At 39.2% G+C, this 22,669-nt stretch overlaps 1 protein-coding gene across 1 annotated transcript in view; it reads right to left on the bottom strand.

The window, feature by feature from the left end:
- ankrd13c (ankyrin repeat domain 13C) overlaps positions 1-19,515 on the bottom strand; it is a 54,252-nt gene extending 34,737 nt beyond the window's left edge. The window contains exons 1-2 of the mRNA XM_066691780.1: positions 19,137-19,515; positions 9,761-9,802 (exon numbers count right to left, since the gene is read on the bottom strand). Coding sequence (XP_066547877.1) covers positions 9,761-9,802; positions 19,137-19,515 — 421 coding nt within the window. The remainder of the gene's footprint in view (positions 1-9,760; positions 9,803-19,136) is intronic.
- Positions 19,516-22,669: the final 3,154 nt, after the last annotated feature.

Below are 22,669 nucleotides of genomic sequence, written 5' to 3'. Positions count from 1 at the left end.
GTAATTGTTCACCTAAAGTATTAATACAGTTTTTATTAATTAAACTAAACATTTCAGTGTCAGATTAGTTGCAACTATTATTAGTTAAACTTCCATTACTTTGTATGTATGCCCTTTCATATTAAAAAAAAAAAAAAAGTGTAGGGTAGGCTTAAAAAAATGACTTCAATTTAAGACTAAACTGATTTAAAATTTTGTGTGTGCAACAGCCCAATCTATTTTGGGCTTAAATTTAAGTCTAAGACCTAAAAAATGGTCTTAAAAGCATTTAAGACCTTTTGTGTAACCGGCCCAAGGTCCTCTGGGAATCCATCTTATGTCCTGCTGACCCCAACAAGCCTCCATCAGAACGATCCTGAGGAGGGTAAAGCCTCATCCCTCTGCTGCCCCCCCATCCTCTGAGGAGTTCCACGTGTCCTTGTCCACGGAGGAGCACTGAGGCCCTGGGGAAGGGGGTTGCAGTCAGACGGCAAACCCAGAGGGCCATCCTGGCACTGCAGCCCTGGAGGAGGCCTGGGTCTCTGCTTCCTGTGGCCCTTGTGTCTCCACGGTCAATGCAGAGGTACAGTGGGGCAGGTGAAAGATGGGCAGTGTTGACCAGTGGTATCGCAGGTGTGTCTCTGTCTCAGCACTGTGTGTCGTCCCAGGAGGAGGAGAGACAGCTGGAGGAGGGCAATACAAAGAACGCTGCCCTCATTCCTGCCCTGAAGCACCTAAATGGAGATCCTGCAGCCTGGCCAGAGCCCCGCTAGCCCGAGGGAGATGCCGCTGCCCTTCCACGGGCTGAATGTGGAGGAGTACGAACGGGCCTACCAGTCCTTTATGGACCCCATGCTGGTGATCTCCAGAGGGCAGGCTGAGGAGCTGGGCCGGCGCTTCAGGAAGAGGCAGAGGGAGGCCCTGCCTGTGAGCAGCTCCACATGCCCACCAGCGCAGAAGAAAGCCAAGCGATGAGTGTCCCCTGGCTTCAGCAGGACGACTGCGACCAACTATTTATTACAATCTGATTCTATAAACATCTTTATTTATCTTTTAAAATGTCTTCAGTTTTTTCTCATTTCCCATTAATGCCTTTGGAAGGATCACTGCAGTCCATTTTCCTGAACCTTATTAAGAAAGAAACCCTAATGCATTTCAGTTGTAAAACAAGCGATGGCTGAGCCAGAGTAGAGCAGATTAGTACTTAAATATGAGGGTTATCTGCTGAGCTGCACACACAGGAAGTGTCTGGCATCTAGAAGATCAGTCATAATAAGATGAAAGGGTCGTTGTGCTGTGTAGGTATATTAACAAATAACTGTGCCCTTCTCTCCCAAGAGGCACCAATTTAACTGAACGGAAACATATCTTTCCTACAGGATATGACAGATTAGTTTACAGTATGAACTAATGGAGACAGTTTATTTTCACTAGCATAGAGAATTCGCCCCCTTCTCGTTTTAATGCCGTATTCTGTTCATTATATTGGTACCTACCTCATGATCATTACGAATGATTTTAGGATTATTCCTTATCGAAGTGCTGAGTCCATCACCAGATACCAGTAATTCTGTAACCCCCCAGGTTAGTACTAACCTTGTAAAAGGAGTTAATGAAAGTATGGTTGATTCAACACAGCAAAGAGAAGATGTTTGGATTTTTAAGGATATTCTTCCCTCTGCTCCAAAAGAGTTCTAATTACCCCCTGCCATGAATGGACAATTACACACTAAATTACCGTATAGTGATATTTACAGAGTAAATAACCAAACACAGTTATTACATTTATGGGTGTTTGCCATCCTTGGCTCCACACAGTGCTGAATTCCTTGAATGGACATTATTGACTATCTATTCAGTCATCAACCTGTACAGTTTCTTCCATATTCCTTTCTCAACATTCCTCTCTTTCATTGATCCAATATAAATCATTACACATAGCTCTACATTGGGATATGTGGCTTACAGTGAGGGAAAAAAGTATTTGATCCCCTGCTGATTTTGTACGTTTGCCCACTGACAAAGAAATGATCACTCTATAATTTTAATGGTAGGTGTATTTTAACAGTGAGAGACAGAATAACAACAAAAAAATCCAGAAAAAAACGCATTTCAAAAAATTTATAAATTGATTTCCATGTTAATGAGGGAAATAAGTATTTGACCCCTTCGACTTAGTACTTGGTGGCAAAACCCTTGTTGGCAATCACAGAGGTCAGACGTTTCTTGTAGTTGGCCACCAGGTTTGCACACATCTCAGGAGGGATTTTGTCCCACTCCTCTTTGCAGATCCTCTCCAAGTCATTAAGGTTTCGAGGCTGACATTTGGCAACTTGAACCTTCAGCTCCCTCCACAGATTTTCTATTGGATTAAGGTCTGGAGACTGGCTAGGCCACTCCAGGACCTTAATGTGCTTCTTCTTGAGCCACTCCTTTGTTGCCTTGGCTGTGTGTTTTGGGTCATTGTCATGCTGGAATACCCATCCACGACCCATTTTCAATGCCCTGGCTGAGGGAAGGAGGTTCTCACCCAAGATTTGATGGTACATGGCCCCGTCCATCGTCCCTTTGATGCGGTGCAGTTGTCCTGTGCCCTTAGCAGAAAAACACCCCCAAAGCATCATGTTTCCACCTCCACGTTTGACGGTGGGGATGGTGTTCTTGGGGTCATAGGCAGCATTCCTCCTCCTCCAAACACGGCGAGTTGAGTTGATGCCAAAGAGCTCGAATTTGGTCTCATCTGACCACAACACTTTCACCCAGTTCTCCTCTGAATCATTCAGATGTTCACTGGCAAACTTCAGACGGGCCTGTACATGTGCTTTCTTGAGCAGGGGGACCTTGCGGGCGCTGCAGGATTTCAGTCCTTCACAGCGTAGTGTGTTACCAATTGTTTTCTTGGCGACTATGGTACCAGCTGCCTTGAGATCATTAACAAGATCCTCCCGTGTAGGTGTGGGCCGATTCCTCACGTTCTCATGATCACTGAAACTCCACGAGGTGAGATCTTGCATGGAGCCCCAGACCGAGGGAGACTGACAGTTATTTTGTGTTTCTTCCATTTGCGAATCATCGCACCAACTGTTGTCACCTTCTCACCAAGCTGCTTGGCAATGGTCTTGTAGCCCATTCCAGCCTTGTGTAGGTCTACAATCTTGTCCCCGACATCCTTGGACAGCTCTTTGGTCTTGGCCATGGTGGACAGTTTGGAATCTGATTGATTGATTGCTTCTGTGGACAGGTGTCTTTTATACAGGTAGCGAGCCCTTTAAGAGAGTGCTCCTAATCTCAGCTCGTTACCTGTATAAAAGACACCTGGGAGCCAGAAATCTTGCTGATTGATAGGGGATCAAATACTTATTTCCCTCATTAACATGCAAATCAATTTATAACTTTTTTGAAATGCGTTTTTCTGGATTTTTTTGTTGTTATTCTGTCTCTCACTGTTAAAATACACCTACCATTAAAATTATAGACTGATCATTTCTTTGTCAGTGGGCAAACGTACAAAATCAGCAGGGGATCAAATACTTTTTTCCCCCTCACTGTACATGTGACTTCTGCGAAGAGCTACTTGCCAACACGGCTTTATGAATTACTGATAGGTCAGAGAGGATACTTTCACTTCCCAAAAGAAACAGAATTCATTGCATTCATGAATTCGTAACATACGTGATAACTAGTAGCTTTTCACATGCCTGGACACAAAGGTGCAACAATTTGCTGTGTTAATAACCATTTATTTTTAACAACCACTTATTCTCTTGAGCTGTTCAGCACTCCTACAATGATGCACTTTATTTAAACATGCTTCCTAATGCTCCTACATACTTATCTATGGTTGGAACTTCTGCTTTCTGTGTACACTTTAAGTCACCCTGGATACAGGTGTCTGCAAATAAATATAAATAAAGAAATCAAATCCAATAAAATGTCAACTGTTGAGCTGTATCCTAGCCCAGTGGACACCAGGCACAAGGCAGGGTATACCCTGGATGGGACTATTTTGGTGTCTTCGAGTGAGCCCTGCTAAAAATAGAGATCTTCACTTGGATAAAGAGTGACATTAAACCAATATGAACCACATTACATCTAAACAGTGACATAATAATGATGCACAGGCTGCAAAAAAATGATGTACAGTAAGATGCAGCACAACCTTCAGGGCCATATCCGATGCATTTATTGTGCAATAATGACAGTATTTGGCGATATACCTTATGTAACACTGTGCTTAGTGAATCCTTCTGGCCCAGGCCCAGCCCTATGCTTGTTGTCATTTCAAGGACACTCGACTTCCTAGCTCTGGCAAAAACTCTACTGTTGGACTACACAAGGATGGGGTTAGAAGACAATTCTTGCACACTTAGTGCTAACTGAACAGACCCAAGAAAATGCAATTAGCTAAACTAATTATCTTTTTGCTCCGTGTATACATCGTGAAATGTATGCGTTAATTGCACACTATCCAGGTGAAAGACTAAAAGTATGACATTTCCTCCAGTTGCTCAAAAACAGAACAGTGGCAGAGCATTTTCCCATGCAACATTCGTCTTGCACAATTCAAGGGCGATGATGGTCCCCTTAACTCTGCTGACAGCAGCGGCAGCAAGCAGAGATAACTGGGGTGTAGCCCGTGACCGTGTTTAACTGACAAACAAACGGATAATGGACAATACACTTGAAAAAGGCCGTAAGAAGCTGGCTGCTTACATCACTAGAAGAGCGGGAAACAGAATGCCAGTAACCGACATGAGCATTTGAGGTACTTTCCCAGCCAAGCCCTGCATGTTAGGGCAGGGTTGAAGCCACACCAGCCTTTAAAAGAACGCACAACCATGTAGCTGCAAGTATGTGCTATAGAAAAACAATATAGCTGTAGGGAGGAATGTATCTAATCTTTCTTGAATATATTCTCCATTTATTATGCTTCATTATGGGATTGTTCTATAACCCAGGTATAAAAAAAAAAAAGACAGAGAAGAGAAAAAGACATGTCATCCAAATACTGCATTCTTTCATTTTCAAACCTCTTTCTCTGGTTGCTTCTGATAGAATCCATTTGGGTTTTTGGTGAAATAGCTGGCTTCTTTTAAGTAGGAGTTTAACTAAAAGATATAAATGCAACTGTAAGCATAATATTGGAATAATAAAAAAAAAAAATCAATTTAATATTCTCTCACCATTTTATTATTCAAGCTAATTACTTTGATAAGTCTTAGCAGTTAGAGCGCACTGAGGTAATTTAGCTCCCCGAGGAACCTGTGGAGAAGAAGTGGGAAAGATGATAGCAAAGCCACAATATCTCGAGGACAGCTTCAAAGAGCTTCATGTGGCCCATCTACTGAGAACTGGAAACTGCATCGGTGTGGATATACTAGTGAAGGAAAGGATCAGGCTGACAGGTCAATACTTTAACTAGGTAACTCAAATTTGTGGTAAAGGACAACCACATAGGTTCACAAGAACTGCTTCTCAAGAAAATACTTTCTCCTGACCTTTTCAACCTAATTTTCTACATATTTTGCAGCACCTTTTGGGGGAATGTTGTACTATTAATCGATATTACAGTCCTGTTCAAATATTTTGTTTCCAACATGATATTCCAAAGCTACAATTTAATTTTACAGTGTTTCTAATTAAGACACTTAAGGGGGGCTTTATGAAGCCATTTTGCTTGAGTAAGGAAACTGTAAGCATGTTGCAGTAACTAATAGACATATGTACTGTCCTTAATAATTTATAAATCCCTTACCAACCGTAGATGATCAGTTGCAAGTTACATGAAGGAGCTTAAGTTCAGTATCCCATTAGGTGACCTCTTCATTGTTGCTTGACTTTAAGGGTGTTGCATAAAGCACATTAACCTTTAGTAAAGGAAAAGCTGATGCTTTTAAAAGATTCAATGTCTTAGTCAGCTGGCCACAAGTCTTTATTTAGGAACAAATGGATAGTAATTATAGGTCAATGCAATGCTATCATTTAATTGCAACAGTTTCATATAAGTAGGTCTCACTCAATAACTTTGTTGTCAATTTACCCAATTATACACAAGACCTGACAATAATAATACAAAAATGATGAAATGCAATATAAGAGGGCTTTTTGATTACCTGTAGAGTGACAGGGAGATGGAAAATTTATTTCCTAAGGGTTTGTGATGTGAAGCCATAAAACACTACATTTTTTATCCTGCCATTTGTATGTAAACCTGTGGCAATATCCAATTAAACTGATCACGTTCGACTAGAGGAGAAACACAATCTACTGTATTTGCTCAAACAATTCTCTCAGGCGGAAGTCCGACTGAAAACCGTATTCAGAACTCCAACAGGAGTCATATTTCGGTCATACTTATCATAATACTTGATGACAAACTACTCAACTCTACAAAAACATTAAATCAGAAATCCAAATATAATTTTTTAATATAAACCAGCATTGAGCTGGTTATATAAAGCCTCTGAAGAGAGCACTTCTGAATCCAATTGGAGGGGAAATATTTGTGCTCGGATTTATTACGGCTTCCTGCTACACAATGATAAAGCGCCACTATCGAAATCCCAAAAAGAAAAGCAAATCCTTCCTTCGATCACATTCCACAAAGATCACATTCAAGTGTGATCTGATTACTAAACAAACGTGGTCCAAGAAAAAAATTACAGGTCAGAATGTACACAATTTTCAAGGATCTGAATAATTTGCAAATTCTGTTAAAATGTAGATTAGTAGATTTGTAGATTAGATCTATATCCAGAAGACTGAATTCTCCTTGTCTTCTGGATTCCATGTTAATTATGCAATGATTTACAAATTATACATGTACATTACCGATGTTCATCAAAGCATGCTGGTGGCCGACCAGGCAGACCTGATGGTGGTGTACTAAACCACTGACAAATCCTTGCAATATTTAATTCATAAACTCCCTTGAAAAAAATATAAACAACTACAAAAAACGCACATTAGTTCATCATGTTCCCATCTGATTTAAATAATCTTGCTATTACCTTTTATTCAGTACTGTAGGCGACTCATAAAAATGTTAAGGAACTGCAAGCCTTAAATCTAAATAATGCATTGCACATGGAATAAGGTAAAGCTATAGACAATCCTTTATATGATGGTTATCATAAGCCATTTTAAGAACCACCTCATGGATGCACAGACATGCTGGAGGTCTTTATTTTAAGAAAACTGCAAGAGGAAAACAAATACATTCTGCCTCCTAACTCACACCAAATAGGTCTTCATAATGACGCTTTAAACAGAGCTCAATAACTTGGATCAATCTTTAATTGCATGTCCAGCTAAACTGATTGATGGCCATGAATTTCGAGGGCCTTCTTCATCTTTGCTTGCTATTCACACTCAGTGCTAAACGACATTTTCATTTTCATTCAAACTCAACGTTTTTATTATTTTGATACTTCACAGCTGCCTTGAAAGGAGTAAGGATAAAGGAGCTAAAGTTTCTCATACCATTTCCACAAAATGGAAAGAAGAAAAGAAACAGCCACACAGCATATGTTCAAGTGCATGCCTAATTAAAGTGCCTCAAGCAAAACATCAATTATATTATTCTTCAATTAAATGTTTCAGTTTGTGTTCAAGCAAGTACAGTATAAGAATTTTAACAATAACAAGTACACACTTGAGTGCCTTTATTTGGGTTCATTTAAAAACAGGTAACTTCCCCTAATGTTTAGTTATTCTCACTCTGAAAAACTGATTCTTAGGAAGGCAAAAACTGTAAAAGAGTGCCAGCTCAGCAAAATCTTAAGACGTTGGACAAATCCATGAAAAACCAAGCAAGTCAATTCTTAATTGAAATGTAACTCTACAGTACCCAGTCGCCAGACATGCTGTTATGTGGCAATGTTACACTTAGCAGCTCCGGACTCAAACAGAACTACAAAAGGAAAGTGAAGCACCAAACAGTTAAACCAAATGGACAAACAAACACCAAGCATTCCTGGGAAGTATGTGGATATGCCCTGACTTTTTCTTTTGCTTACACAGTATCGTAGATGAGGTTTTTACTGTCAGTTTCCCAGAGAACTCAGGGGACATGTTTCAGCCATCTGCAATAATTTGAAATACCAATCTGTATCCAACCTCGCCTCTGTGGCCAAGCGCAGTGCCAAATGCTTGGAATGTCAAATGGTTGTGGAAAAATGTGGACCTAGCATAAATTTAATCTAATTTTTGTACTTGAGGATTTAGTCAGTTGTTGCCTATCTGATTTGATTTCAAAACATTTTAAGCATTTGTAGTGTTTTGTTTTGGTGGAGGGAGATGATTTTCCAACATTTACCAAACTGGTTGTTTAAAAGGATGAGTAGGCCCTTTATTATTGGTAGTATTGGCCTAAGATAAAGGCTACTTATATAACAAAATTGCCATTTCAATTAAGAGTTTACATGATAAATATCTGGCAGACCATAAAAGGTACCTTTTAAAACGAGAACTAATGAAAACAAGAATGGATTGCTCTTAGGTATGAAAAGGTGGAGAAAACGGTAAACAACGAATGTGAAGCTTACTGATGCACCTCTTTTTACCACCTTTAATGAAGACAGTCCTTTTAAGATGGGAGGGTATATCTTGTGTGGATTGTGTAAAAACAGTGTGACGTTCGTAGATTTATTTTTAAAACGTGCATTCGGGAAGGGAATCTGTTCTTGGCGGTACATAAAAGGATGGTATTTACAGCGACACGCAGCCGTTATTACATATGATTTAACAGAAACTTGGAAATCCAGTTTGAGGACTGCAAAAAACAAAAACAAAAACCACAAAAACGTGTCCCAAGACGTGCACACAAAAACAATAAAAAACAAACAGATAGTAAGCTATAAAGGTTTGTTTTTAAAGAGCGGCATTATAAGTGCCATATAAAATGTTAAAGTAAAGGCGACAGGTACTTTTTACTGTGTTCGTCCCGCTACTGGCCAACAGCGAAACTCATACAATCTTTGTGTATCAAACCAGGTCATCAGTGGATTACAAGTCTTACAGCGCATATGCTCTCACATTTGCCTGCATTTCAGATTCATGGATGAAGGTCATAAATTATGCTTTTTCGCATCGGATATCAAACTTTCTTTTCAATGCAAAGAACAGCTTGATCTGACCATTTTTGGTTCTGTAGATGCCATTTCTCAATTCTTAAATGGGAGCCGAGGAAAGTAACAGATAGCCTGATTTATATTCTAGTAATAAAATATTATAACATGGTATTTACTTTAAGTCATAATGAAGGATGGGTAAAGCTTTTTAAAAACTGCATCTGTGAAGACTTCTTGTGACTGGCTTTTACATGCCTTCCAGGCAAAAAGGACAACAGTTTGATCTCAAAAAGCAGCACTGGTCTTTAAATAACCCAAAGAGAAGTATAAACCTATGAGTAAGCTAGTAAATTGTTGTTGTGGTGAGGCTTGCAAAGTACGGCCTCCTGCATCTTTAAAATTCCTTTAAAATATCCCAGAAACCCTCCAAGCATACATACGGCATTGTCCTAGGAAGAGTGCAGCTGGGGCGTTCCTGACTGCTGGCCTGCCTTAGGTATATGCGTCACGACAATATGTAATGACTTGTTTCATAATTAAACACTGATGAGACTGGTTTGGTCTCTTGACAATTTCCTAGGAACCTACAGCCTCCAGCCCAAGTAATAATCCACATAGGGGAAACAGGCAGTTTCATTCTGAATGCTGAAACTCGATGGTTTATCTTGGCTGGTTTCAAAAGGTTTTTAAACAAGGGATCTTCTACTCACCTTTGTGTCCCATCATTACAGCAAGGTGTAAGGGCGTGTTTCCTAAAACAAAGAGAAAGCATGGTCAGAACATCAAAAGGCAGCAAACACAATGTTAATTCCATTTGCTATAAAGGAACAATAAGCAAATGCTAATTTGAACACACTATAAGTTATAAATGCCAAACCACAAAAAGAGAAGTTGCATGAATGCAAGTATTAGATGACAAGAAAACACAGTCACTTCTGTATGCTGTTAAAGAATCTTTTGCATTTGCTAAATTTTACTAAATATAGCCTACTAAATGACATGTGAATGGTAAAAACTGTATTAAGGACAAGTGCACAAAGCTTAACCACAGAAGAGATACAAAAAACATCAGGTGTAAAATGCAAACTAGGAAGGCACGGACAGATATTATTGATTTAATATGTATAATAGCAGTAAACAGGCCTTCGGTTTAATACTCTCCATTAAAATATATATTTATAGCAGTGTTGTTATATGGTTGGTTTAATGATTTGGCATTTTAAAGATTTTTTTTTTAATGGTTGCTTGTCACTACAGTGATAGCATGAGGTCTTAATTCATATATAATTTAAAATAAATATATAAACAATGTAAATACAAATACAAACAATTAAAACAATTAACAAAAAACACTAAATGGATAGAAAATGAATAAGTGTGCTACTCATTGACAGGTTTGTAGGTATATTATCAGATTTCTAAATTAACAAAATAAATATGTAGGCTATTCTCCTAGACAAGGCAAACAAGACCTGAACCATGCAAAAACACGTATTGATAGACAACTTAACACCCTTGAATTATTCTCCACACCTGCTGCTTCTTGCATTTGTTTTCACACTTCAAAGCATGTGTAGTCACAAGTATTTGGCTAAGACCTGAAACAATCTTTAAATTGCAAAATACTATTTGAGCGAGCGCGGAGAGAATTTTTCAAGGGGCTTTGAAGAACCAAAGGTGAGTTTGACACAGGAAGTAAGCCAGAGCGAGGCAGTTAAAGCTCTAATGCTTCTTTCAAATAAACCTAAAGCCTCTCAGTTGATTCCTTTACTTTACAAAGTTATTGGAATAATGGTTAACAATGCAGACCGATTTAAAAAAAAATGTCAATTAAGTTAACTGCTTTTGTTTTCAAAGTCCAGCAATTGTATTTCATATTCTAGAATTGGTCTCATTTCTGAACACAAGAGGATTGTAGATACATAGATAAACATGGTAGTATAACATCACAACAAGAATGCCTGGATCTTGTAGTCACCCAGTCTTTTCTGATTTTCCTTTCAACTTCACATTGATTTAATTATTTCTGGCTACTTGAACCGTTTACTTAATTAGACCCTCCTCTAGGGTGCATTGTATATGACCAGGTATCTTCAATTAAAGCCGTCAAGTCCATGTAAAGCTAAGAAAGCTTTCCATGTGAGTTTTTGATAGTGTCATTCCCAATTGTGCCTTTACATCATTAATTAACCTATTGAGATTTGTTTAAATAGCTGCAAATTAATTCCTACAACAATCTGAACTGCGTTGTGTTTGCGAGAAGTACAACCAAAATACAAACCAAAGCTGGGTATTTCTGAAGCCAAGTCTCTAATTAATTGATATTCTTAAGTAGGCCTAATTAAGATTTTGCATTGAAAATTAAACTATAAGAGTAGCGGTACTGGTGCTAATAACTGGTTTGTCCTTTCTACCTTCCCATTACTGTGTTACTGGTGTGTGCGCACGCTTTGAAAAACAGACACTAATCCAATATTATTACACCACCAAGGCCAGCTCTTGAAACTCTGCAGTTGAAAGATCAAAGCACTTGAATCCCCTATCATTGTGTGGTTACTCTTGCTATGCACACATAATGTCTTTTCTAAGGTAGGGTCTCCTCTTGTTGGAGCTAAACCAGCTTCCGCCTGAAATCCAACCCAGGTGCATTTAGTCAGATCCGTCAGAGCCATTTTGAATCTTAAAGGTCTCAACTGGCTAATTCTATAGACTTCAATTTAAATATTTTTCAAGGACAAACATTCAATGCTCAGGTTTTCAAGTCTGTTTCAAACCAGAGTACAGGACTAACCTGGGCAAGGCTACAAATCAGTTATGTTCACTGTTGAACATTCAAGCGTGAATTTGGGCAGCAGGTCTTGCCTACCACTGTGAAAAAGGACTCCACACATCATATATCCCGGTTATTTGCTGCCACTGAGTCACAGCCTATTCTCACAATCCTAGCGTAGCGAAACGTATCTTTGGTCCACCTGCCCTGTTGTTTGTCTGAGGGGTTACAGCCATGTCAGACAGTCAGTACGAGTGAAAAGGATCATTTGATTTTTTCTGCTAGGAATGAAATGAAAAAAAGGTGCTAAAAATTAATGATAGTCTTTTACATGACAAAAATGTTAATGCATAGATAGGCGGATTGATTTATTCTGCGCAAATTGTTGTGTGGATGCATTACAATATTTGTTTGTGGGATCCTTTATGAGATTAAATTAATAAATACACTGCCTGATGAGCTATTGACTGAGGGCTTTCATAAATTCTGTCTACAGTAGAGTAAATTAAAACTGGTCTGTAATTGCAGTCAATTCCCTTTTTGTCACAATATTATTGCCTGACTTATATCCTGAGGTATTTTCATTTCCAGGGAACTCAAATCTGCTTGCTGTAATCCATCTTCAGCCCACCCTACCATAAACCAACGCAAGTGCATAAGCTTAGAAGACAAATCAAATCATTTTAATAGTACAAAACCCACACGCTTAAACAATCCATCCTCAGCACAGGGACATCAATAATGTGTAAAGGTTAAAACAGTGCATTTCATCAAAGTCTGACCTGTTGTTGTTCTTCCACCTGCACTAGCAGTTATCAACAGTTAAGTTTTTAGCAAGGCAAACCTATGAAGAGGTTATAACCTCTGATAGAAATCTGAAAATCACAGAAACTGAGAATGTAAAGTTGTGTAGTTTCTTTTTTGGGTGAAATCATACAAAACAAATCTACTATGGTTCAACTAAAACAACTGTCACTGCACAGACCGAGTTAATTAAGCAAGTCTGATCATCCTTTGGGTCCAAATATCCAATTTCGACGTGATTGGATAATTAACTCCAGACTCGGCTTTAGTAGTGTCCATATCTCCAGGGCTTCTACCCACCCAGAGCCTTTGGAGGCCAATGTAGGCACTTCCACAACGGCAAAAGTAAACACTGCTCATGCTACTACTACTACTTTGACAGACACACAAAGAAAAGAATTAGGCTGGTCTTCTGGGGTTTTGTTCTAGTTGAGCCCTGAATTACATTATTGGGTCAATGATTTGCTTAATTGGTGCAAGTTGACAGCTTTTCCAGGTCTGGGCTCATTCACCTGCAGGACTATGGGTCTCCATCGCTGCAGAGCCCTGGCCTTTGCACAAGACTGCTCTCCATGGAGACAAACCCATTGAAGTGAATCTCAAAGGGACTACCGTTGAAAGGCACTGTCCACTAGGGGAAAAGGAAAGAAGCTGGATTCAGAACAGGTTGCAGGCCATGTCTGGGGATCTAGCTGAAGACATTGAATCAGTAAATTCCCAAAGGCATTCCATTGATTTCACATAGCTCCGGTGAACCATGGTCAAAAGAGAAACTGGCTGAGAAAAGTTTAAATAAATTAAAAAAAAAAAAATAGTGCACATTCAACCCTAAAGCAGATGTTTATAGGGAGTTATAGGAATCATATTAGATCAATTTTCCATACAGGACAGACATTATTCTAGGGACTCTGGTGGACTGACTATAAAGTCTACATCAGATTATAAACCAAACCCCAGTGCAACTTATGCTAAGTAACACAAGCACCTGAGATGAAATACACTCAGTACCCAAAACCACCCCCCTCTATGATTATTTATTGACATGCAGCATCCGCTTTTTGTTTTCCTCATCTTGCGAGTGTGCATAACCGAAACGTCCCCAGGTATGTGAGCTCTGCAAACAAAATGCAATCTGTGCACTGGTTCCGTGAGAGACTTTGATATGTGTAAGGATACAGTATAAACAAAAAATAACCGCAAGATGATGCCAAATCTAAACTGATTGCGATAGCAGAACTAAAAAAAGCAATAAGAAAAAAGAACAGAAAAGCGGAAACGTCCCCATACTGCAGTGACATATTAAACCACCAATCAGAATACAGCTTTGATCAAAAGTAATGAGTCACTTGCAGTGGACTTATCCTTTAACCTTCTTTCTACTAAAACACTGAACTGGAAATGCAGGAAAATATTGCATTGACAACCACGCAAAACAAGTTTGAACTAACCTTTTCACATGCCTTTCCCACTGTGAGGGTGTAGGAACAAGCATTACAAAACCTGTGAGCTTTATGAGAGCATATAAAGTCCATAAGCTCCTCTCACATTGAAGCATGTCTCCAGACACCATGGTACGGGACACTACATTGCTACCATCTTATGTTCTCTTACTGTGCCACCGTTGACAGACAAGAGTTGTTGAACTTGGACACCTCAGCGCAGTTCATATTTGCAAAAGTCGGGGATGTAATAAGCTGCTCAAGTGTTGGACATTACAAGTTCAAATTACATACTCAGTTGTTCATTTAACGTGAAAGCAGGACTACCGTAGTCAATCTCCTCCAAGCAATTCACTTTTTAGATAATTGCTATTTGGTTTTAATCTCCTAATGAGTGCTTAAACATTTTATGCCGCGCTTCATGACGATAATTCCCTTAGTCGATTTTGTAGAAAAAATAAAAATACAGGATTTTATTATTAAGGTCAAACAGTGCATTTATTCATGTTCTGTCAATGTACTCCCCAAACATAGTCTTTAAATTGGGCATCTTTTATAAATTCATTCTGGAAAACAGGAGGACTGAGTGACCTTCCTTTCAAAAACTCGACAACAGTGATCAGAGGTTATAACGGACTCGAAGAGTGATGCAAACCACATTCAGTCCTCAATCAGAGGTGAAATCGTTAAGGGACACGTCTCGGCTAAACTAAATCTAACATGTATAAAACAATATAAAGCCAATATATCACAAGGTGACACTACTGTTGTGGAATCCTTTACAACGTGTTACAGTTCAACTAACGTTACAATAAAGACGACCCAACTAAGATAAATAGTAGTGTCCTGTTACAGATAAGTTATTTCTGAACAATCATCAAAAAATGTAATTAATAACCATCAAACGACCTCAGAATCGAATTGCATTGTACGGAAATAAAAGCTGAAATCCATCGGATTCCGTAATCCCTGATCATTGGTATTGATAGAGAAGTGCAATCTATTAACAAGTAAGAGGTCCGCTGCAGATGTGCTTAAGAGAGCTGTTGGAAAAGGTATTGGTATCTTTAATTATTTGCTTCTTTGGGGGGCAACAGGAAAATTATTATTTTTTTTTTACATGCATTTAAAATCAACGATTCCAGACTCTTGCAGACACTTTCAGACGTTTGCAGACTCGAAGCAGCACCACAGATAAATTACAATAAGTTTTTAAACACTCATATTTACCATTTACTGTAAATATGATCCAAGCCACCTCCCCCCCAAAGACTGCAAATGAATGCATGTATAAAACACTGGATACAGGACTGAAATCAAATGCAGTAGCAGGATTGTGCATTTCCTGACATTTCTCTCTAGTCCATGGGATTTGCCAACAGTACAGCTGGTAAACATACACCTACAATGCTGGTGACCAAGTCTTAGTAATAATATGCCTATATAAATGCAGTGCTGAATTTCAGAGATTATACCAGAGAGAAGTTGATGTGGTCAATCTTACCTGAAGATTGAAAGTACGATTTTTTTCCACCAACTCAAAACAAACATAAGACATTGTCTACCGCAAGTATTTTCTAGCAGATCAGCTAATTAGGACTTGCATTTTTTCATAGTTTTGTTTTGTAATTCTTTGGAATATTAAAGAAAATCCAAACATAGCCCTTAAGAAAGCAATTAATCTTAATTAATTATTTTTTTTCTTAGTGTGTAACTCTTCAGAGGAGCAATTTTAGTACTGTACCCTTTTTGATCACCCATTAGCCATAGAAAATAGATAAGCAGGTAAAAACACTGGGCCATATTAAAAGGATCAATGTTGCATTGTACCAGTTTAGTATCATACTACTTTTCTAAGACTGCAGAACTAACCAGTATAATCTTTTGTAAAAAAACAAAAAAACAAACAGCATACAGAATAAGTAATACCAATAAATGGGCTATATAACAATAAAAACTAAATGACAAAGATATTGTTGGGCAAAATGCAAATGTGTTTTTCCCCCACATTTGCCCCATGGTATTCTGGAATCTGGCACCAAGACTATGGCACCCATAACACAATCACCAGAAAGAACCAGTTTCAGGTCACATCCTTTCCCTTTGTTGACAGGACTTGCTTTCCGGAAGAATACATGCTCTTATCAAAGCTCAAAGCCCACTATAACTCTCCCCTTGGTTCCCTACAAGACTGAAGTGCATGCATCCTGAATGTAAAAAAGGCTGCAGTTTTCAAGTACCCCAGGGGGTACAAAAAGGGGGCACTTGTTAGAGTAAGCATTGCAACTCAACAAACAATGTTGATACATCCAGACTACAGAAGGAAAATTGTGTGGATTCCATTGGGTCTCTTCTCTCCATGTGAGGATGAATTTATTTGTCTGGCACTTTTCTCAAAACTGATATAGTTTATACACCTGAGCTTTTACAGGAGTAAAACGCATTAAGTGCCAGCTGGGATTTTAACCCTCAGACCTCCAGTTACAAGTCAAGAGCCTAACTGCTCCACAGTGCTACCTGAGAAGGATAGTTGTACTTTACCTGACAGCTGGTATTGACAAAAATTATGAATCTACCCAAAAACATAAAAGCACAAGCCTCAACAGAAATTTAGAAAGAAGTGCAGAATGAATAATAAAGCTTATATGTTCAGATGTGTGTCATTTGAGACCTAGACCATGGATTTATAAACCTAATATTTTATTGTATTAATTGTTTATGCTTTATTTATTCGTTTTTCGTCTGTTTTTCAATCTGTAAAATGCTCTGTGGCTACCCTGCGAAGGACGCTATACGAAGTCAAAATATTGAATGAAACATTATTTCCCATTCTATACTGAAAACATATCAAGCACAAAATAGCTCCACTTCAATTTAAGCAATGCATAAGAATGAGTTCGTTAGCAGGCACTTTCATCCACAGCGAATTAAACAAGACCTGGCGGTGAAGAAGGCCTCAGCAAATGCCACTACAATGTCCTCTGCTCTGTTTCATCTGTAGAAAAACCTCAATTAGGTTAAGTCAATTCCTCAGGCTAATGTAAACCAGTGGCATAGCCAGGATTTGAACCAATAATCCCTGCTAACAAGTCCTTCCACTTGGGAATCAATGGGAATCACAGTTTTACACTAAGGTAGCACACAAAGTGTAAATAATTAAACAAACTAGCAGTCCACAGTTGAAATCTAAAAATCCAAGCCACAAAATAGCAGAAAGTCACAAACATCTCTACTAACAAACGTCTTTTTGGGTGTTCTGACTTTCAAATTGTCTGCTAGTTGAATGACTATGACTGATAAAGGCTGGAAGTTTCTTTTTTGTAATTTAAACTAGAAACCAAAGATAAAATTAGATAACGTGGATATAAATTGTGTTAGCAATGGTGACATGGCAAGGACAGGAAGAAGGAAATGTAAAAGAAAGAGAGGGGAAAAAACTAAAGAAACTGAGCCGTGCCGAGATGGGACTCAAGTTACGCACAAGAGCAAACTGTTTCATGAGCAGAATGTCACACAAACCTGACATGACCGCAGTCCCACGTGGATGTTTCTTTCAACAAAACAGCACCGCACACATTGCAAGGGCCACACTTTAATGTCACCTGACTTATCAACCTCAAGATATCTCCAGTCCTCAAATGAAACCGGTTTTGGTCACCGGCAGGCCGTATGAATGATCCCTTCACAGCAACATGAAGCCCTCTGTTCAAACCCAACCAGTGTGGCCAGGCAGCTGACAGCAATCTAAAAATTACACCTCATTTCATAGCAGGATATCATACACCATGTGTGTCTTTAAAAACACGTTGATCCAGGGAGTCTGAAATTAATTATCACAATCACTTCAGATAATAGCTTGGGGTGGAAGCCAAGAATTTCAGCAGGAGACTTCAACTAAGCCCAGGTTCGTCCTATATTTCAAACCACAGAAAGAGAAAGGATTGCAAGTGCATAGAAGCTTTATATCAGTCTATAATAAAGCCAGAGGAAACAAAACTGCCTGCTCCTGCTCAATACCCGTCCTGATCAAACCAGCTGCATAAAGCAAGTCGTGGGAGAACAGTAACAGTGAAATAGTTCTGGTTTTAGCATTTTGCCTCTTTTTTTTTTTTTTTTTTTAAGAAAAATATCCTCTTCTTCGGCTAGTCTTCTTTTAACGCAATGGAAAGACAAACCTAAATGTTAACTCTTAGATTGTGTTTGCTCAAATGATTCAAATGTATGCTTCCAGGATTAGGACAAAATATACATACACACAAGAGAATAATCTGAATAAATGGAGATTGATTGTGTGTGTGTGTATGATACTCCAGCATCTTTCAACAAAACAAGGGTTCAAATGGTTAAAACTGGTTATTTGTCCGTAATTGTCTAAAAAGCAAGATATTACAGTCCACCTATTAGCATAGATTTATATGAACATGAGTGATATAAAGTTGTTCTTGTACTGAACTTCTTATCAATTATTGGCGGTTGCATATCTAGTGTAGAGGCAAAACCTACTGCCACTTGAATTGGCAGGAAATGTCCTATTGCATTGCAGACAAGTACTTTGAACAGTTTATGAATCGACATTAAAAAAAAAATCGCCTGTTCAAACGCATCACACCGCACTTGCACAGATAGAGATAATAATCCCTTTTATGTAAGAGCCTGCACATCTGGACATGCATTCATTACATAAGAAACAGGTTGCAATGCAGTCCGCCCCCCGGTAGCACCCGTTTCTTAGAGCAGGTCGTTTTTAGTAGTGCATGGAGAGAGAACAAGCTGTTTTGCACTGAATGCACTTCTGTCACCTACCTGTAGAAAAGCGTGTGTGTGTGTGTGAGAGAGAGAGAGAGAGAGAGAGAGAGTATACGTGTACGTAAGGATGGTGTGTGTGTGTGTGTGTGTGTGTGTGTGTGGGGGGGGGGGGTCCACACTGCCATCCCACACACAAATGTCCCCACAGCACCCTGGACACTACTCCTGTGGACTACGTGTGCCCCGATCTAGTGCCCAGACGGAGCACACACAGCATGGCACACAACCCAAAACACACACGTTACTCCCAATGAAAACGCTGCCTACCGTGCACATCTTTCTGCGCGATGTTCTGGGTCCTGATGAGCGACGACAGCCGGCGCACGTCCCCCCTGAACACGCACTCGTGGACCGGGAAGTCCTCCACGGGGCGGACGATGGGGTTCTTGTTGTTGTCGTCAATGGGCCCCGCCGTGGTGTTGGCATTGATCTGCGACTGCTGCTGCTGATGCTGCTGCACCGCCGGGGCTTTGAGCAGCTTGTGGTTGCTGAAGATCTTATTATTGGCTTTGCCCCGGCTGTGGGTCCGGGTGGTGGTGGACGAGGTGAACGTCCCGGCCGCGGCTTCCTCGTCGGGCTCCAGTAGATCCTCGTCCTTGCTGGGCTTGTGATCCTTGCGCAGGGAGCGGATCTTTTCCCCGGTCATTGCTTCAAATGGGCGAGACGGTGGCGGAGGGGGCGGCCGAGGCCGGCGCGGCGGAGCTGGGGGGAAGTTGTCGCTGGCTGCGCGGCGGCTGCCCGTCGGAGATGGGCTGGGGAGTGCGGAGACAGAAACAGCGGCGAGCACCACATGAAAACGCCGAGTCTGGGAGGTGGAACATACGGCGAGGGAGGCAGAGACAGTCCTGCGGCGCTCCTCGGCTCTCTATCCCGACGGCTCAGACGACAGCGTCCCGAAACTGGCTGCTCCTGCGGGGTAGATCCTCTGACTCCGAGGAAGACCCATCTGCCATCTTCCGCCTCTAATCTCGCGATAATTCCCAGCTATGATAGCGGGACTCAAGCGGGCGTTAGATGTTATCGCGAGGTTTCGCTGCCGGGATCGGCGTCTCTGTCCAGCGCCGGAGTCGAGTTACTGCAGTTAGTGTTTTTCTTTTCTTTTTTTTTTTAAAGGTTATTTTCTTCACCATTTTATATGAGCACCAATGAAACGAGCTGCTACTACTAACATGCTTTTCTTTTGCTATGGAAACGCCGACGGAAGGCACTGCTGACTGAAAATGAAACAACCCGGGGCTCAGGCTGAATGCTCGGCGTTTGTTTCTGGATGTGGGACAGGGTAGCTGTGCTTTAATACTGGGACTATTTAAATCCGTATCATTGTTGCATCCTACATTTATGTCGTGCAACTTTTTACATTGCACTGCAGTGCACAATGGTCGGATGCAGGTTTTTTTTTTAAAAGCCTATTGATTGTAAATGTTGCTACGGAATTGCAAATGGTATTTAGTGTATTTAGCACGGAGTTGTAATTTGCAATTAGCATGCTATGAGTAATACATATTATCTTTGCATGTTTTTGTTTATTTTGCAGATCTCAGATGACGTGCATAAGGTAGGCTTACGCATCATGTGTTATGCATTAAGTGCCCATCAATTGGTGCCCATTGTAAAGTGACCAAAACTGCTTTCAATCTCCTAGCTGCTGTCACATTTCTAATTACATTTCCCCATTCACTTACAAATGCCAGTTTACCCCAGGTCAAACAACAAGCACAGGGCACTTCCCACAAGGCTCCTATAATACACTCCAAATGTGGAAAAAAGGAAATAAGAAACATTTTCCCTCCAATCTAGTCAATCTTTGCTCCTCACATGATTTTCTGCTTCTTAGTCCTTTGTTTATTTTGGATTATTAAATATGTTCCTCTAAAAACTGAGGTAAGATTGACAGGACTCTATATAAACTCACATGAGTGTAAATGATGTATCACTACATTCAGTAATCTACAGTTAACTTCACTAAACCGTTTTTTATTTTTGTGAGAAAACTTCAAGCTCCCTCTAGTGGAGATATTTGTTTAGAAGGACACGTATTTCAGGAGCAATAGACATTTAAGAAAATCAGTTGAACGTTTTTAGAATACTGTATTTAAACTTTAATTTCATTTTATAGACATAGCTATATTATCTGCCTTGTAACAAATCTACTATAGTTTTACTTACTGCACCTGTTTAATTGACAAAATGCAAGGACAATCTAAAACTTCATTGTCTCTCTCTCTCTCTCTCTCTCTCTCTCTCATATATATATATATATATATATATATATATATATAATATACATATGAGAGAGAGAGAGAGAGTAAAACGTTTATTTTCATTAGTGGAGTATGGACAACAATGTGTATATTGTCGGATTAATATGCTTGGGAAGATTGGGGTTGTCCTTCTGATCTTCAGTTTTAAACTATTGAAATGACATAATTCTTAATCTTTTGTTTAAATAACTCACGTGAATGTGCACATTACTTGTTCCACTTCAGTTATGTACAGGCATTTTCATTTCAAAATTGCAACTGCACAAAATGATTAAAATAGATTATATACTAAACTGCTAATTTAACTTCTGATCTGCAACCTCATTTTAAATTTTTACAGTGCTTTCGTCATAGGATACACACACACACACATATATATATTTAAGGCCTTCCTAAATTGTTTGTATTTTTATTCAATGCTATGTAGTTTATCCAATAGTTGATATGACTGTAAGAATAGGGAGACTATGAAGTTCACATCCTTGTATTTGTGCTTTTATGCGTCACTGTATATTTTGTTCCATCTCTGATTGTGAGAATTCTCCTTTGATTTCCAGACCTAACTTTACAGACTGTGTGTTGTGTACTTTCAGGATGTCTGGCTTTCAGCTGAATTATAACCTAAAATCAAATTAATGTGGGATGTCCCTTACACAAAGTGGTGACAGATTATTATAATAGGTTATTTTTTGTGTTTTTTTAAATATGGAGCACCAAAAGAACACCACCATCTGGTCTAAACAAAACAACCACACACACAGATGCACACATTGGTTTCCCAAATGTGTTATGCTTGCATAACAGAGAGAGAGAACACTGAACATTATACAGCCAACTGAGTAAACACTTTCGTATAAACACTTATGCAATATAGTGTTACGGATAGGAGATATGTGGCCGCACCGGTCAAACATTTATCCCAAAACCAGAGGCCTGTTTTCAAACACAATTAGATACTTCAATACTTCCAAGTTAAAATTGAAACAAACATGAAAAGGGATAATATAAATGTCTGTCTTCGCTTGAAACCTCCCATATGGTCGTACAGTATAAGTGTCCCACGTAGATACCTTTTTTAAATCGCAATTATGCTTCAGAAATCTTTTTTTATAAACCAGAAACCAAACAAATAAGGATATAATTAACACACAGCTATTGCAGGTGTATTATTAAGGATAATCGTACGTTTTAAGGACAAAACAGTTGGTCACTAACTAAATGTTGAAAGTGAATGCATATATAAATATATACATTACCATTTCTTAAAGTTTGTGCCTGAAAGTAAATCTTAATTTGATTAACTCTTCCATATATTTAATTTGGGTACCACAAAATAAATGAAACCACTTTTTCTTCTCTACCATAATAAATGAAACAATAACCCCACACTTCATCCTCATTAGACAGTTTCATAGAGAATATTTAACTAAATTACAGATTTTCTTCAAAAACAAACTAGAATTTGATTAGTTAATTGAAGTTTTCATTCTCATTTTCCATCTTAATCTGTGAACCACCCAACTCTTCTCACCCCAGCCA

Source organism: Amia ocellicauda, chromosome 19 (assembly GCF_036373705.1).
Source record: "Amia ocellicauda isolate fAmiCal2 chromosome 19, fAmiCal2.hap1, whole genome shotgun sequence".
Taxonomy (NCBI): domain Eukaryota; kingdom Metazoa; phylum Chordata; class Actinopteri; order Amiiformes; family Amiidae; genus Amia; species Amia ocellicauda.
Note: the sequence above shows the minus strand (reverse complement) of the source record. Positions and strands in the feature narration are given on the sequence as shown.